We start from the raw sequence: 19107 nt of genomic DNA on the forward strand, positions 1-19107 counted from the left end.
TTATTATGTTTAATAACTATAATTTAAATAGTTCATTTCAGAGACTAGAATTTAGTCTAAAACAATAACAAAACTAACGAAAGACAAACCAACATACTGTTATAGATATAACAAATTCATTTCACCCCTTTGTAATAAATGTGCTAACGGGAAGACTAAAAAATCACAACAGCGTTCGAAAATTCAAAGCGATATGTATACCACTGTAAACACAGCATCATCGGAGCATGCGCAGTCCGTCTTGGCTAGCAGCCGCCCGGAAAGCGCGTTATATAGGTATAGGTCTAAATATGTTCGCGGAGTGACGGGATCTGGCAGTAACAAATTCAACAGTACACTTCAGTGGATTTTACCTGAATTCTCGTCAACATGATGCACAGAGAGAGATACGACATACAACCAGAACAAAGGTAGGTCCATCACACTTGGTATTAACTAGTGACATAACACACCATGCCATGAACAGCGGCGGCACTCAGCCGGACCAAGTTATTCCAATGGCGTTGAGACCATGGGTCATTCTGGTGCGATGTGTATCTTGTCGTGAATATTCAGTTTGGTTAATGAGGTTAAGTAAATTAAAAAAGGGGAACGCCGAGATAGATCTGTTGGCATGGTAACAAGGGCATGGGGTCAGTTTCTGTCATGACACTCGAGACGGTCCCGGGGCGGTATTCCCCCTCTCCCCCTTCGCCGTTTCCTGCGAATTAGCCCGTGTGTGATGGGCTGCGGATCCCGTGCGGTGCAGCAATGCACATTCCTACCCACTTCAGTTTGTACCTTCAGACTGGCAAGCCTAAACTGGCGTCATTTCATGGCCACAACCAATCTCTAGGATGTAAACGGTATTGAACTTAAATTATTCGGTTGTATAGTTCATTGCCATGTGTGCCCTTACACTTTGTCTCTGATATAAAATTGTTTACTTTTTTGGGGGTAAATACTTGACATACACGTTTGTCGCATAACACATACTGTAAATGTACATAGTCATTGGATGCTCTCCATCGCAGAATAGGTCCCCAGTACATGATGCTGTAGAGCACACTGGGAATCAGTGGGCTACGATGACATGTGGCATCAATGTCATTGTGACCCCTGGAATGTTGCTCATACATTCAATTACATTTGTCCAGACTCGGCCACCTGTACCACGTGATATTCTGTGTTAAAAACAATGACTCCCTCACTCACTCACTCACTCACTCACTCACTCATTTAACCAGTTCTACAAAATCCCACCCAAGATCCATATATAGCTTACGTTCACTCCATATAAAGACGCCTGGTTTCTTAACTGTAGTGCTATAAGGGAATCACGAGAGACTCTTTAATTCAGGACACTGAGAACGGGATGCTAGAGCTGACAATGGATGAAAATGGGATTCTGGAAGAGTGAAATGTCAGAATGGGATGTTATATCTGAGAAGGGGAGAAAATGGGATGTTAGATCTGAGAAGGGGTGGGAATGGGATGTTAGATCTGAGCAGGGTGAGAATGGGATGTTAGATCTCTAAAGGGGATGCGAGATCTGAGAAGGGGTGAGAATGGGATGTTAGATCTGAGAAGGGGAGAAAATGGGATCTTAGATCTGAGAAGGGGATGCGAGATCTGAGAAGGGATGAGAATGGGATGTTAGATCTCTAAAGGGGATGCGAGATCTGAGAAGGGGTGAGAATGGGATTTTAGATCTGAGAAGGGGTGAGAATGGGATGTTAGATCTGAGAAGGGGTGAGAATGGGATGTTAGATCTGAGAAGGGGTGAGAATGGGATGTTAGATCTCTAAAGGGGATTCGAGATCTGAGAAGGGGTGAGAATGGGATGTTAGATCTGAGAAGGGGTGAGAATGGGATGTTAGATCTGAGAAGGGGATGCGAGATCTGAGAAGGGGTGAGAATGGGATGTTAGATCTGAGAAGGGGATTCGAGATCTGAGAAGGGGTGAGAATGGGATGTTAGATCTGAGAAGGGGTGAGAATGGGATGTTAGATCTGAAAAGGGGTGAGAAAGGAATGATAGATCTGAAAAGGGGTGAGAAGGGCATTGTTTATAAAATATGTACTCTACAGTTTGTCAGTGAGACGAGATGGTTTAATCTGTACAGAAGTGTAAATACCACACTAGCTTCTGCTTGGTCATTCTGACAATGAAAAAACACCCACCCAGCGTTTCTGAACCGGACATGTCTCTTCTATGATGATGACTCATAAAACATTTCGTTTTTCTTCCTTACATCGCAGACCAGCCTTCCTCTAAAAACACCCTACAATATAATAAATGAAATAGATTTTAAGCGTTTTTTGTAATTTTAAAATGAGAGGTTTTGTCATACAAATCCTATGCAAATCCACATGTTCATGCGTTACCGTTATGACGCGTAACACAGTTCATTAACCAGTAGACCCGTGAATATCAGTGGTAGAAATCTCGCTCTTATCTTAACAGTAAAAATATTATTGTCATACAATAGAAGTTTTGTGATTTTGCGCATATTTGGAAATTGACAAAAACTATGCATAACATATTAATTGTAAATAAGCTTACTTGTAAATCTATATGAGAGGGCGTTCTAAGTGATAACTTGCAAATCGAGCTTTCGCGTGCCACAAAATATCAAGATAATACATTAAACATATGGAATAAATCTTGTGTCAATTACCAGGAGATAAGGAATGATATAACTCCCCCGCGTATGCATTAAGAGCCGACCTTTCGATTAAATAAAATCCTAACACACACCCGACCCCACTCCCCGCTCCCCGCCCCCAACACCACCCCACCCCCCACCCCCGAAATTCAAATGGTCGACTCTTAGTGGGTGGCAAGGCAGCTAATAATAAAATAATTAGTGACTTTATGTCCCAAACCCAAACTAAACAGCGTATGTTTTAAACTACATGTGGTTAGCCTTCACGGAAGCAAACGTGACCGTTAGCATTTCTAGACGTATGTGTATTGACAGAGCTATTTTCGGTATGAAAACTTCAAGCAGTGACGAGGAGAGTTTAAGAAAAGAAATGCTTATTTTGACAGTTGTTTGGTATTTCAGTCGAAAATGAAAGCGCCTTTATATCACTTCTCATCTGCGAGCAGTGACGACAAGCGCGTGGATCAAAGTAAATACAAAAGGATGAACGGAAATGACATTCTCTACTGGCAAACGACTATTCATGAGATTTAGCTGAACTTACGCGTGATAATAAATAACATCCTATTCTAGTTATCTCAACACTCTTTCAAGAAGATCTGGTGTCCCCCGCCGTGATATTGCTGGAATATTACTAAAAGCGACGTAAAGCCATACTCACTCATTCACTTTCAAGAAGAACAGAAAGTTAAATGTTCAAAATCGTCCAGAAAGTAATATGTCTTGAACAAATCCTTTTTTCGACATACACGTTTAAACGTAGTTTAAACGAACCAAAGTCCAAAATTGTCCAAAGGCTCTAGTTGCATGAGGCGGCAAGAGAATTAACGTGTTCATATTAATGAACACATGAACATGATAATGAATTCATTCGGAAGTTAAACACACAATGTGTAAACTTATTCATGCCAAGGATGTGTCCTTAAAAGCTTAAAACAACGGATATTCTCTATGATAATGTCTTAAACTTACTAAAAGCGTTGCAGCAACATTTGATAATTTGTTTTCGCTGGAAGGAGGTGTCAAGTTATTTTATGAACCACAAAACATTTTTTCTGAACGTTCAGCATGCCCAGTGAGTGAGTGATTTTGTGTGTAAAACGTTAGGACAAATTATTTCCCCAAAAATGTTTCGGGAACAAATCAGTTTAAAAAAAAAAATAAAAAAAAATACGCTTCAAGCAGTTCATGAATGTGTCAAAGTGTCAAAGTCATGTACGTGTCAATCTGTAATTTGTAGTGTTGGTTTGTTGCTTAACCGCCGCACATTCCAGCTATGTGGCGGCGGTCTGTAAAAAATAATCGAGCCTGGACCAGACAATCCAGTGATTGACATCTTGAGCATTGATCCATGCAATTGGGATACGGTGACATGCATCAACCAGAGTATGTTGCGAAAAGCATGTCAAAAAGCTACTTTCAAGCCTTTCATGTTCTTCAGACAGTGACAGTGTTCTTCCTTGTGTGTGACATTCAGTCATTCGGTGCCGAGTCGTGGCGAATGACCTTGAACCGCTGATGTGACCAATAACACACCATACAGACAGAGTGCGCCTTTAAACCGCCCATGTTTTACAGGGCGTGACGACCTCTGTGCCGTGTCGTGACGAATGACCTTGAACCGTTGATGTGACAAGTTACACTTGACACATAGACAAAAGACACCTTTAAACCGCCCATGTTCTACAGGAAATGGTGATGCTGTTTCCTGTAGGTGACATAGAGTCCTTCTGTGTCATTTCGTGACGAATAAGCTTTACGTTAAATGCCGAGGTGTCAAATAAGACACAACATATAGACAACAGACAAACCGTCCAGTTTCTTCCGGAAGTGACCATACTTTGTACTGTACGTGACATTGAGCCCTTCTGTGATCTAAAGTGTTGCAGGTGTCAAATAAGACATAACATACAGACTAAAGACAAACCGTCCAGGTCCTTCCGGAAGTGACCATACTTTGTCCTGTACGTGACATTGAGCCCTTCTGTGATCTAAAGTGTTGTAGGTGTCAAATAAGACATAACATACAGAGTAAAGACAAACCGTCCAGGTCCTTCCGGAAGTGACGATGCTTTCTCCTGTACGTGACATTCAGTCACTCTGTGTTCGAATCCCGACATGGGTACAATGTGTTAAGCTCATTTCTGGTGTCCCCCGCCGTGATATTGCTGGAACATTGCTAAAAGCGGCGTAAAACCAAACTCACTCACTCAGTCACTCTGTGATCTGAAGTGTTGCAGGTGTCAAATAAGACATAACATACAGAGTAAAGACAAACCGTCCAGGTCCTTCCGGAAGTGACGATGCTTTCTCCTGTACGTGACATTGAGCCCTTCTGTGATCTGAAGTGTTGCAGGTGTCAAATAAGACATAACATACCGACTAAAGACAAACCGTCCAGGGTCTTCCGGAAGTGACGATGTTTTGTCCTGTACGTGACATTCAGTCACTCTGTGATCTGAAGTGAGGAATAACCTTTACGTCAACTCAGCAAGTGACACATAACCTGTCTAACATACAGAAAACGCAAACGGTCCATGTTCTACAGGAACCTTGAGTTATGGTGTATCCCATCTTTCATCACTGGCGCCAGAAACACTGCCAATATATACGTAGAATGCTCGTCCCCACGTTCCGGCCTGCAGACGCCAGTCCCCAGGATGCAGCACGTCGGTGAGGCAGGGGCGATGTAGACCATGTGTATTTGTTCAGTCGGGTGTTTATCAACAGTTTATTTGAAGGGATGTAATTCAGCAGGGAATTGACAGACACATCATATCATTGAGGCAGTCATCGCGCTCTTGAACCTTTGCCAAATGAGGACTATAGCAGTCTTCATGGGTTTTACCTAGCGGGGAAGTTATGAAGAAGCTCAAACGGTGGTGTAAGTCTTGGTAACGGTCCTGCGCTGATACAGTCAGATCAGATTTATTGCCTGTATAAACTGCCGGGCAAAAGAAAGCATACACTTGAAAATTGGATTGGACCAAAAAATTACAGACGTTATCAAAACGGTACTTGGCTGAAAACATCCACCAAATCACTGCAAACATAAGGTCCGAAGAACAAGTATGATACACGTATCAAATAGCATCAAATAACAATTTCTTGTTTTTTAGCCATCTTCAGACATAGTTGTATACCCCGCAGGTTATTTATATTTTGATTGGAGACATGTTGGCCATTAAATATGACAACAAGAAGTGAGTTAAAAAGAATTACTACTATATATCAAAGTGGCGATAGAAACATACAGAGTTGACTTATGAATGTCAACTGTTCGGTTCGTTTCGGCACAGGTGCTGGTACAATTATCATGTGTGTGACGTATGGACACAGGTGCTAGTATTTCTAAAAGTATGTTTATATGTCAATTTCACGCGACAACCATGTTATTTGAATGTATGAGCCAAATAATTGATCGGTTGGTCAGGTTCTGTGAATTGGTTGATTTGTGCCCTGGTGCCCCGACGTCGGGGATCGTTGCTCAAAATATCAATCACTGGATTGTCTGGTCCACATTCGATTATTTACAGGTCGCCGTCATATAGGTGGAATTAATAAATAAAACAACAACAAAAGAAACAAACATGTAGTGACGTCCTATTGTATATAACATCATACCGCGTCTAGGACCCGTGAGGATCCGGGGTAGAATAGGTCTTCAGCGACCCATGCTTGCCGTAAAAGGCGACTATGCTTGTCGTAAGAGGCGACTAACGGGATGCCTGTCATCGTATCCCATTTGCGTTGATCGATGCTCATGTCACTCACTGGATTGTCTGGTCCAGAATCGATTAATTTACAGACCGCCGCGATATAGCTGGAATATTACTCAACAACAAACAAACAAAAATATGGTATGTCTTATTGTATATTAAACACCATGCCGCGTGTAGTTAGTCTCACCGCATATGAACTTCTCATCACATATACTGTAACGTATTATCGGCTATATGAACTAAGCTCTCCCCTCAACCCCAACGTCACACACCGCTCTGATATTAATCTGGTTGTGTTTTGGGTGTGTGTTAAAACATTAGACAACCACGATTCTGTAAATAGCAGGTCATACCAGATCTCATGAACTTGACATTTCCATCACGGGGTCTCGCTGGTGCTTCATACGTTTACTATAAACTAATAATAGCATCCAACGTGCTCGGTGTTCAGGGCATTACCCAACATCTACGTGACGAAATAAGACGCACATAGATTCAAGTATTTTCTTGTGAACTGGTCACGGTTTGAAAATATCACTGCACACAATATTTTTCCGGCTTTAGATTATATATTTCCAGACTTCACATGTTCATTGTTTTACATACTGTTGAAACTGAATAGGGAAGTATGTTACAGTTGTGACCACATGTTGAGTGAGTGCGTGGGGTTGGTTTGTCGCTGCTTTCAACAGTATTTCAGTTATATCACGGTGTGTCAGCAGGTGATGCAGGTCTGTGACGTTTACCCCTTTGGCGACATAGAAACAGGGAAACATTCGAACCCACGACCACCCACTGCTCTTCATACTCTACAGCCATTGTTACCCTCGTTTCGTTAAAGTCCTCTTGGCTGTCTCAAACATTCTCCGCATGCAGCTGCCTTGACGTCATAGTTCCATTCGGAATTGGTTCCGGCTAGTTTGATGCGGTTTAATCAGATGTCAGAACACAACGAGCTAAGTCTCCGCGTTAATAGAGTGTAATCTTTACTAGGAAATGCCAACTGAACTAGGTCGGTCATCACCATATCGTAGATTAAGTGGATCATTAGAGTGCGCTGGGATTTTGTATGGAGATTGGATATTTAAAAAAAATTAAAAATATGAGCCCAAAAAATAGTTTAAAGTAAAACACCTTGGAACAATGTAATTTTTGGGGCCGACATTTTTTTTTCAATTGTCCAAAGCATCATTATTTTTCAATAATATTCTGGGACAATATTTTTTTCGATAAAACCCCAGGACCCCAAGGAATATCTAATGCTGGACTACCCCACTGCCCACTTCACTATGTGTTACTTGTTCCACCATGCAGACAACAGGAAATATGGGCCGCGGGACTCGCCAAGGAATTTCCTGAACTCCAAGATCCCAGTAGTATATAGTCATGTAGCAGGTACGAGATAACACGATCTGGTAGTGGGTGTGACTAGTCGTCTTCTGGGGTTCCTCCGTCAAGTATACACACGGATCTATATGGTGTTCAGCTGGATGAGGTGTTTGTGTGTTGTAGCTGAATTTGGACAGGAATAATTCTTGAATACCACTTCGTACTCTGATGTGTCGATGCTATCATATCTGAATATCATGAACTGATGGATGTTTTGGGTCGACATACGACGTCGATTGATGCATATTCTATCAACCACTGGTACAATGCTGTAGGCTAAGTTAAGCCCTTAATTATGATTATTATTTTGGGTGATTGTGATACTTGGTCTGTCTATACTCTCTCTGTCACTTTAAATTTAGCCGTTTTGTAACAGAAATACTGTTTGAAGCGTCGTTAAACTAAACACACTCACTCACCTCATTGGAACTGTCTTAATTACATGTTAGGGCAAGCATGTACGCAAGAGGCCTATAACGGCATCGGGTGGTCAGGCTCTTTGGTCAATGTATGTTATCGTACCCAATGATCATGATGTCAATCACTGGATTGGTTACAGACCGACGTTTTATTGCTGGAATACTACGGCGTTAAACAACAAAAAATAAACCCTTATAAATCAAACGAACATGCATGACCACAATAAAATATCAAATGATATAATTTATAATCCGAGGACTCTGAAGGTATATTCATTTCGAGAATCCAGATAAGTTTGTAAGAGTGCGAATCCTACCGCATGATGCGTGCAAGTATTTCGGACGGAGCGATAGGCTGGCCCACTTAGTCATCTGCAGCTGGTTGTTCGGGAGGTATTAAAGACGGCGTCGGTGTGGGCGGGGGTGTTGTGACGGCCTAGTAAACAATGAGACATTCATTCTGACACATTCACTGAGTATACACTTAGCAGCAGCATCACGTGCCGGAGAATAAATAGATGCCGCCTGGGCCCTGTACAATGGGGGAACTCCACAGTGAGGAACGTATGTGATATTTGGCCTTGATTACTGCAGCCTGTTAAATGATACTTTCAAACAAACGACAAATACGTGTGGTGGGAAGTATATCGTTAACCCCATGTTTTGTAAAACCTTGGTACACAATGTGTATTCAAACAAGAAATGATAAAAAATGTAACAATGCAGAGTACATTATCGTGGAAACATATAGAAAATAATCATGATATTTTTATGGTGTAATAACCACATATATGATAGTTAAAAATGAAATAAAATTAGAACCTTATCTCAGTCACTGTAAAGTAAAAAAATATCGAGTTCACTTTTCTAAACTAAGATTAAGTAACCATAAATTAAATATCGAACTTGGAAGACACACAAAGCCACCAACCCCACTACATCAGAGGCTATGCTCTACATGTTCAATCATTGATAACGAAAAACATTACTTACTTCACTGTATTAAACACACTCGAGAAAGAAATATACTCTTTGAAAAATGATCTAGACAAAATGTAAATGTAAATGTCCACAGTCATGAAGATAAATTATTTCAATACATCCTGTCAAATAATGAAGCAGTCAATATCAACTGCATTTGTTTCCACATCTATAATTTCAAACAATAAATACCCCTCCATAATCAACCGTTGACAATTTTATATATAAAAAAAATAATAAAAACATATCATCACATAAATAATATTGATTATTTTGTTTGTGTCTACAGGAATGTAAATTATGTATGTCTGTGTATATGTTTATATGGATCATAATGTCTTGTTTTTTAAAATTGCATCTGTCCCGTAATGGAACGATTCTGCAATAAATATTATCTTATCTTATCTATCTTTCTTAAACGTAACATAAAACACAATATCGTAATTAAGACTAATTTGGTTATATAGTCAACATTTTGTACAAGTAGACCTCGTAACTCAGAGGGGGCGGTCGCGTAGCCTAGTGGTTAAAGTGTTTGCTCGTCACGCCGAAGACCTGGGTTCGATTCCCGACATGGGTACAATGTGTGAAGCCCATTTCTGGTGTCATCCGCCGTGATATTGCTGGAATATTGCGTAAAACCATACTCACTCACTCACTCACTCACTCGTAACTCAGAGTGAACTTAGCCAGTCCTGGATCTGCTGGCTGTGGGTTCAAATCCTGGAGTTATCCCGATTGTGATCCATGGTCTGCCAGCACCAAACCCATATTCGCGGGTTTCACTGAAGTGGAAACATTTAAGACCTGCACTACTCACACATTAAATTGATCCGTCTGGATATAACTTAAATAACTGTTCAAGGCGCATGTCTGTCTTTGATAGTGAGTGGTGATTTAGTAATATTACAGAAATATTATGGCAGCGGACTCCAGGAATGGGATTCACACATGGGATTCCCTTATGTGGATTCGAACCCAGGCCTTTGGTGTGATGAATCAATGCATAAACCACTAAGGCCACCCCACTGTTCTGTTCCTTTTTGTAGGATGCATGAAATCATATCTTCTCCGCGTGCATCATTAAAATAATTACTTTGTTTAAGTCATTTTAAGTTTGGGCATTACCATTGTCAATAGTATTGGGGGATACGCTAGCCTTCGTAATTCAGATAAGAGACCGAGGACTGGCCGTCTCACGTAAAGTAACATTTTATGTCAATCACATATAAATCAATTCCATCCATTACATCAGTCGGTCTTAATGTTACCATGGCAACAGCACACGTACAACCTTAGATGGTTTATTTCGTGTTGAGAAAAGATTTGGGTTTCAGCCCAGCGTGAGGTTTACACGGGTCACAGGTGATTCATCTGCGAGAGGAAATGAAATGTAGGTGGTCACACAAGAATGTCTGTATTGCTTTCTGCCTCTCCTGCATGCACAACCTAACCTCTCGACCTTAGGGGTTAAAGTTCAGAGAGGAACGATGTGGCTGATACGAAAGGTCAAGTTGACCTGAGTGAAAACCGGGATTCTGTCATCTGAAACCCAACACCGAACTGGGGAAAGAAGGTTGCGCATTCCCACCAAGAAACCGGTATATATTTGGCAGGAAGGCTGCCATTCTGTCTATAGATGTGTGAAAGCTGATAGATGTTACGATTGCATATTCCAGGTATGAAGCTAGTTTCATGCACCACAGTAGTGGCAATGGCAGAAACTAATTTCACACTTGATTGGTAAACAAGACACACAGATGATTGGGGATCCGCCATTCACACAGGGGTGCTTTATACAACATAGGTTTATTTACATGCACACGCGGTGCTTATCACATTCAATTACCAGTAGCTCTGTTGATAGGAAGGATGTTTTTGGCTTCTCTTTACACGTTGAGTGAGATGGTGAGTTTTGATCAGTATTTCTGTTGTACCACGGCGTGTCAGCTTGGTGTGGGAGGAGAAAGCCGGAAGGGATTCTAGTGTTAGACGTTTACCACTTTGGTGAAATCCACGAGCACGGGTAGGACTAGACTAACACTTAGTCAATGAAAACATGACTTAAAAATAATCTTTTGCTTTCTTCGAAAGAACGTTTCCTCTTCTGTTGTTTTCATAAGCAAACTAGACTTGGATAGTTTGATCTAGACTTGCCTAGGCTCTTAGTAAAAACAAAATACCTAAAAGATATAAATTCCACAGTCATGGCGCCTGACTAGGACAGACCTAAAAACATTAGAACGAATCTATGATTCGGACCCACGAGCAAAGACTTTTTGGCACACAGGGCGCAACTCTGCACCTCAAACTGCTATGACTTTCCATGACAGGGTTCAGATTAGTGGGGCGGATTACTGAAGCTAGGATGCTCGAGATTCAAACTGCAGATGATGCAATTCTGTCCTTGAAACACATACGCCTGGTATCACTCTTCAGTAATTATGGGCGGTTTCGTAGCCATGTGGTAAGGGCGGTCGCTCCTCAGGCACGTTGCCCAGTTTGATTCTATCCCAGCTTGTTAAGTCTGATATATTCTTGGCTTCCCTCGTTGTGATGTATGGTTTCAACAGCATGGCTACTGGAACATCCCCCACAGCTAGGGAGGCCCAGAGATCGAATCTAACACAAGCAATCAATGGCAGCAGATAGGGTAGAATTCCTCACAGAGGTTACGTGCCTCAAGAACTCTTGTCTCTTAATGAGCACTTATGCCGCGACCATATGCCTTGCATACGCAATGGTGGATGGTCATATTGGCTGTTAAATCCTATAACGTTTAAGTATGCGATATAGAAATGTTTGCAGACCTCTTTATGTAATCACAAAATACTCGTTTCATCATGCTAAAGGAAGCAAGATGTATTTTATTGTAATTTATTTTGAAATAATTTACCAAGGCAATTGGATAAACAAACTGCTGCCTTCTGCAGGCGCATAACATATGTTGTATGATCTGTTTGCATCTGGTACCAGCGGAGGTAAACCAACATGTCTGGATAGGGGTCACAAGGTGCATGAAGTGTACCTGTTCAATATATGCCACTATGGTGCGATATTTTGTCCGACTTATTGTCTTCCTCAATATTACTATCTTTCCATTATATTATGACATAAACTGCCGTGCAAAAACTAGTATACATTTGACAATTGGACTTGACCAAAAAGTACAAACGTCACCAAAACGTTAATATGCTGAAAACAGTCCCCGAAACACTGCAAACATAAGGTAAAAAAAGTTATGATACCCGCAACAAATACAGCAGCATCGAATAACAATTTTAGCCACCATCAAACATGGGTGTATACTTTCTTTTGCCGGCTGTTTAGATACACTGGTCCTATCCAGCGCCAACACCTCGTTGTGGAAGTGACGTCATGATCACACTCTCCCGTATAGCTAACCTTGCACTGAATCTGTGTCTCTCAAAATGACTGAGCTACGAGTTCGGCATAGATCTACATTTAAAATAGCGACCTCGATCGAGCAAGTCCTCGATATATTTCAAAGAAAAGGATTTTATAGACTAACATTTAGTCAATGAATTCTTATATTACACAATACCCTTCTCGACTCTAAAATTAAAAAATAATTTTCCCTATGCCGATAATAGAGCTAGCTAGAGCTGGCTAGACTTACTTTTGTATACGTTTCTAGATATTTTTTTTCATAAAATAAATATATTCCACAGTCATGCTGCAGGACTAAGGATTTCGCTTCGAATCAGAATAAATTTCAAGCTAGACAATATGTTTTCTTGTGTATCAACACAGGGGAATGAGTGTCCTTGTGTTAGCAGGCGTTCCCAGTTGGATTTAAGACACTACGAGCTGACACGAGCCAACACGAATCTACAACTTGTGAATCGTTACATCCCATATACACGAGTTCCTGAAACCAATATCACGTAATGTAATTGGATGACTATTTTTAGTGTCGTGTCATTCGAGCTGGACGAAACTTTGGTGGCCAAAGGGTCCAGTGTGTGTTTCATATAATGGAGATATATTACGCTGGGTAATCGAGGGTGACTTATTGGCGGCCATCTTTGATTTCCGAATATCAGCTTTTTATTGTAGTGTATGCTTGATGATGTTGTTGGAGTATAGTTTTTCGATCACTGCTTCACCACATACTATTTTGTTCTCTGAAACGAGGAGCCAACACCTATTTTAGGGACCACAACACATAAACTACCCAAAAGAAGTTAAGAAACACCATGAGCGATAAATTATTTCGAGAAGTATCATTGTACATGTGACGGTAGATCGTCCATGGTATTTGTTACTTTAAGACTTTAGTTTATTGTCAACAACTGGTTATAAATGATTGCAGGTATTTTATATATGTAAATGCCGTTTATGTCACGGTAAAGGAATGTCGGTAACATCAAGTCCAGACAGAAGCAATCATAATTCCCTCCGATAGAAGGCATTGCGCTCGTCAGAGAACAATAATGAGATTTTAAGTTGTGCCACATGCTTAAGTGGCTATCCAACTCAATGTGCTTGTTTGAGCGTAACAAGGTCATATTACAAGGGGCTATGTCTTACATTTAGGAGAGGAATCAACCTTTATTCAAATCATACATTAACATCAAACCTATTGGTTGACAGTGTGAGGGAGATTCTTGAATATCAAGATTGAGCAACATATATTTTTTTAATTTTAAGGATAGATTATTTATTAATCCAATATGCAGGTCTCAAACTGAACAACAACAACAACACATTTAAATGTATGCACTCAAATATCCATAAGTTGCATCAAAAAATGAAAACTAGTTTTAACAGAGGTTGTAAGCCGTCAGCCATTAAACAATACGGACCTTGTTACCAAGACTAGATTTCGCAGCTTTGCTCGCGTGGTACGTATTACCAAAAATGGGACAAGACCTCAGAAAGCCTCCAAACATGGGAGGCAAATGATATTCTTGATGGCAGAAGTTTAGCAAGTTTAGGTTGAAGAATTATAATTTTCACACCTGCTCTTCAAGGATCCTAGCGTCCATTCCTTCGTTGAGAGGAGACATCAAAGAGAAGGTGATTAGGACTGTAATAGTAATGGCGAGAGGCTGCAACCATCACATACTACTCAAAGCACACCGCCTGTACATGCGCGTCAGAGGTGGCAGAGATAGGAAGTCGGGCCATTCAACCACACACAGGACGAAGCACATCCTTTTGTGTGTGTGTGTGTGTTTGTTTGTGTGTGTGTGTGTGTGTGTGTGTGTGTGTGTCTTCCCAGTGTTCGCCGTCTCTCGCCACAGTATTTGCCGTCTCTCGCCCCAGTATTTGCCGTCTCTCTTCCCAGTGTTTGCCGTCTCTCGCCCCAGTGTTCGCCGTCTCTCTTCCCAGTGTTTGCCGTCTCTCGTCCCAGTATTTGCCGTCTCTCGTCCCAGTGTTTGCCGTCTCTCGTCCCAGTGTTTGCCGTCTCTTGTCCCAGTGTTTGCCGTCTTTCGCCCTAGTGTTTGCCGTCTCTCGTCCCAGTGTTTTCCGTCTCTCGTCCTAGTGTTCGCCGTCTCTCTTCCCAGTGTTCACCGTCTGTCGCACCAGTATTTGTCGTCTCTCGCCCCAGTATTTGCCGTCTCTCTCCCCAGTGTTCGCCGTCTCTCTTCCCAGTGTTTGCCGTCTCTCGCCCCAGTATTTGCCGTCTCTCGCCCCAGTATTTGCCGTCTCTCTTCCCAGTGTTCGCCGTCTCTCGTCCCAGTGTTCGCCGTCTGTCGTCCCATTATTTGCCGTCTCTCGTCCCAGTGTTCGCCGTCTCTCTTCCCAGTGTTCGCCGTCTCGTCCCAGTATTTGCCGTCTCTCGTCCCAGTATTTGCCGTCTCTCGTGCCAGTGTTTGCCGTCTCTCGCCCCAGTGTTCGCCGTCTCTCGCCCCAGTGTTTGCCGTCTCTCGCCGCAGTGTTTGCCGTCTCTCGCCCCAGTGTTTGCCGTCTCTCGCCAGAGTGTTCGCCATCTCTCGCCCCAGTATTTGCCGTCTCTCGCCCCAGTGTTCGCTGTCTCTCTCCCCAGTGTTTGCCGTCTCTCGTCCCAGTGTTTGCTGTCACTCGCATCAGTATTTGCCGTCTCTCGCCGCAGTGTTTGCCGTCTCTCGCCCCAGTGTTTGCCGTCTCTCTCCCCAGTGTTCGCCGTCTCTCGCCCCAGTATTTGCCGTCTCTCGCCCCAGTGTTCGCTGTCCCTCTCCCCAGTGTTCGCCGTCTCTCTCCCCAGTGTTTGCCGTCTCTCTCCCCAGTGTTCGCTGTCCCTCTCCCCAGTGTTCGCTGTCCCTCTCCCCAGTGTTCGCCGTCTCTCTCCCCAGTGTTTGCCGTCTCTCTCCCCAGTGTTCACTGTCCCTCTCCCCAGTGTTCGCCGTCTCTCTCCCCAGTGTTCGCCGTCTCTCTCCCCAGTGTTCGCTGTCCCTCTCCCCAGTGTTCGCCGTCTCTCTCCCCAGTGTTCGCTGTCCCTCTCCCCAGTGTTCGCTGTCTCTCTCCCCAGTGTTCGCCGTCTCTCTCCGCAGTGTTCGCTGTCTCTCTCCCCAGTGTTTGCGGTCTGTTTCCCCAGTGTTTGCCGTCTCTCTCCCCAGTGTTCGCTGTCCGTCTCCCCAGTGTTCGCTGTCTCTCTCCCCAGTGTTCGCTGTCTCTCGCCACAGTGTTCGCTGTCTCTCTCCCCAGTGTTTGCCGTCTCTCGCCCCAGTGTTTGCCGTCTCTCGCCCCAGTGTTCACCGTCTCTCTTCCCAGTGTTTGCCGTCTCTCTCCCCAGTGTTCGCTGTCCCTCTCCCCAGTGTTCGCTGTCTCTCTCCCCAGTGTTTGCCGTCTCTCGCCCCAGTGTTTGCCGTCTCTCGCCCCAGTGTTCACCGTCTCTCTTCCCAGTGTTTGCCGTCTCTCTCCCCAGTGTTCGCTGTCTCTCTTCCCAGTGTTTGCCGCCTCTCGTCCCAGTGTTTGCCGTCTCTCTCCCCAGTGTTCGCTGTCCCTCTCCCCAGTGTTCGCTGTCTCTCTCCCCAGTGTTTGCCGTCTCTCTCCCCAGTATTTGCAATGTATCTGGAACCAACACACATATGGTTATGTCTACACATGCACACCTGCACATCGCTTTCTTGCGTAAAAAGGTATTTTCCAGACTTTTCTGTGGTATGTTGACTGTTCATCTGTGGCGTTGGTGACAGCCGTCATATCACTCACGACTACGTCGACGATGAAGAGTCGTCCAATCGCTTACGCGTGTGACCTGTCACGTGATTAACATCCGTTATCCAACCTTAGCAAAACAACATAAGCTGTGTGGTCTTAAACTTCAACCCTGAAATTTGACTTCGACAGCCCGCCTGAGCAAGCAAACCGACAGCACATATGGTTTTGGACATCCTAAGGAGTAAGTTATGCGAAGCATATTGGTTGCTCAAGTTTAGTGTAAGAAGTATGGGCTCCTGCAATTTTATCTTCCATCTACGTTAATTTTACATTTGTACATAAGTCCAATAAGAATGTCAGGTAAGTCTAGTGTACACTGCCCTGTCCTTGTGGACAGAGAGTGACGGGCACATGAGACTGATATACTATGTGGCTTGGAGCTCTGTAAGGCTGAGTTGGCTTATTTCCTAATGTGCAATAATTTAATTGTCAATCACAAAAATCTATACTGTTCTCATTATGTTCCTCTTGAAGTCAGTGTAGAGGTATAGATGTTCCTCATGAAGTCCGTGTAGAGGTATAGATGTTCCTCTCAATGACAGTGTAGAGGTATAGATGCTCCCCATGAAGTCACGCTAGAGGTATAGATGTTCCTCATGAAGTCCGTGTAGAGGTATTGATATTCCCCATGAAGACAGTGTAGAGGTATAGATGTTCCTCACAATGACAGTGTAGAGGTATAGATGTTCCTCACAATGACAGTGTAGAGGTATAGATGTTCCTCTTGAAGTCAGTGTAGAGGCATAGATGTTCCTCATGAAGTCCGTGTAGAGGTATAGATGTTCCTCATGAAGTCCGTGTAGAGGTATAGATGTTCCTCACAATGACAGTGTAGAGGTATTGATGTTCCTCATGAAGACAGTGTAAAGGTATAGATGTTCCTCACAATGACAGTGTAGAGGCATAGATGTTCCTCTTGAAGTCAGTGCTGAGGCATAGATGTTCCTCTTTAAGACAGTGTAAAGGTATAGGTGTTCCCCATGAAGACAGTGTAGAGGTATTGATGTTCCTCATTAAGTCAGTGTTGAAGTATAGATGTTCCTCACAATGACATTATATAGGTATTGATGTTCCTCATAAAGTCAGTGTAGAAGTATAACTGTTCTTCTACAACATTTTTGGATATTGTCAGACATTATTGTTTCTTGAGGCATTTAAACTTAAATTCAGCAGCTAACGCTCGACTGCACACCGCCAGGATAACTCAGGTGTTTGTACAACAGCTCAACATCGTCACCATGCCATGGTTTGCGCTCAGTCCAGACCTGAACCCCATAGACATACAGCGTATGTTTTCATTAAGATGCAAAGACGCTGAAATGATGTCCGGCTGAGGCATAGAACAGCGAATAACCTTGAACATCATAAACCGTACCTAATGGCGGACACTCTCGATATGCACAAAGCCTGCATAAGAACGAACTATTTCATACATCTGTTACTTTCATATTAACTCAGTGCCCCACTCTCGATACTGACTACTGTCTGACTTGCACCAAACCTGCACAGGAACATACTATCTTATACAGATAGTTCAATTAACTCACTGTTCAAAAACATTGATTTCTACAGCGCTATAAAATATTGCCAATCAAAGTTTGTCCAAACATTGGGAGGTTATTAAAACAACATGGTCTAGAAATTGTTCTTCGCGTGTCTTTTGTCGTTCAGTATAGACATTCCCCTTGGCAGTGCGGAGACATAGATTTCCTCTTGACATTACAATGTGGAGAAATGGTTGTTCAAAAATAGCTCACAGTGTTTATGCATCACTATAGCATACAACATATAGAGCCATCAACTGCGTAGAAATATATTTTTCAAAACCTACATAATGCATCCATAAAGATTTATTTAACTTTCACGACGACAGCGAAGGTGGTGCCAATATTGATAAGTGACCGACCAGTTGATATTCTGGGCTGGGATATTAAAAAAAAATATTCTTCCCAAACATTTAAAATAATATGTTGCTTGTCCGAAAAATATGTCTGTTGTAAAAATATTTAAAATGCTTGATTTCCCTTATCACAGAAGAGATGCATATTTTTAAGAACTGCCCTAAAAAAAACATCGTGTCTCTTACAAAACTAGCATCCTCCTCTCCTCTATTAAATGTTGGGTCCCTAATTGTATTGATAACAATACTATTAATATCTTTACAGCTCTATTATTTAATAAACATGCATAATGGATGACTTGTTGTTTACCATCTAGGCTTGCCTATACTTGTACAATCCATGCATGTTTCTAAGATACTCGGGGGCACGGGTGGCCCAGTCGTCTAAGGCATCGCGATTCGCTGTGCAGAGTTGCGTCCCTTGGGTACGCCAGAAACCTATGATTGTGGGTTCGAATCCCGGTTCGCCCCGATTATGTTTCTAGGTTTGTCAGCACCTTACCCGTGCTCGTGGGTTTCACCGAAGTGGTAAACGTCCGAGACCTGCATCAGTTTGGGCTTTCCTCCCACATTAAGCTGACACTCCGTGATATAATCGGAATAATGTTAAAAGCGGCGTTGAAACTAACTCACTCAGTCCAAGATACTCAACATTTAAGCGCCATGCAATGTACCCTAAGGTCTAGAGGTACAGGGTCGCTGATATTCTGGAAGCCTCAGTCAGGCCATGTTGTCTTGTGTTGTTTACAGGACCGTCTCTGGGGTATTTGCACTGTTTACGTGGAGGAGAGTGATAAGAATTTGTGATCTTTGCCGTTCTTCCAGTGTTATTGTACGTTGTAAACAAGACAGGGAGTGAATATCCATGTATACCCGCGT

General features: G+C 42.6%; 1 protein-coding gene across 2 annotated transcripts in view; it reads left to right on the forward strand.

Moving 5' to 3' along the window:
• Positions 1-262: 262 nt before the first annotated feature.
• Positions 263-19107, forward strand: part of LOC139454141 (hemocyte protein-glutamine gamma-glutamyltransferase-like) — a 44136-nt gene continuing 25291 nt past the window's right edge. For both annotated transcript variants that reach the window (XM_071235665.1, XM_071235666.1), the window contains exon 1: positions 263-410. In XM_071235665.1, coding sequence (XP_071091766.1) covers positions 370-410 — 41 coding nt within the window. In that variant the 5' untranslated portion in view covers positions 263-369. The remainder of the gene's footprint in view (positions 411-19107) is intronic.

Source organism: Haliotis cracherodii, unplaced genomic scaffold (genome assembly GCF_022045235.1).
Source record: "Haliotis cracherodii isolate W230 unplaced genomic scaffold, xgHalCrac1.p SCAF_10, whole genome shotgun sequence".
NCBI lineage: Eukaryota > Metazoa > Mollusca > Gastropoda > Lepetellida > Haliotidae > Haliotis > Haliotis cracherodii.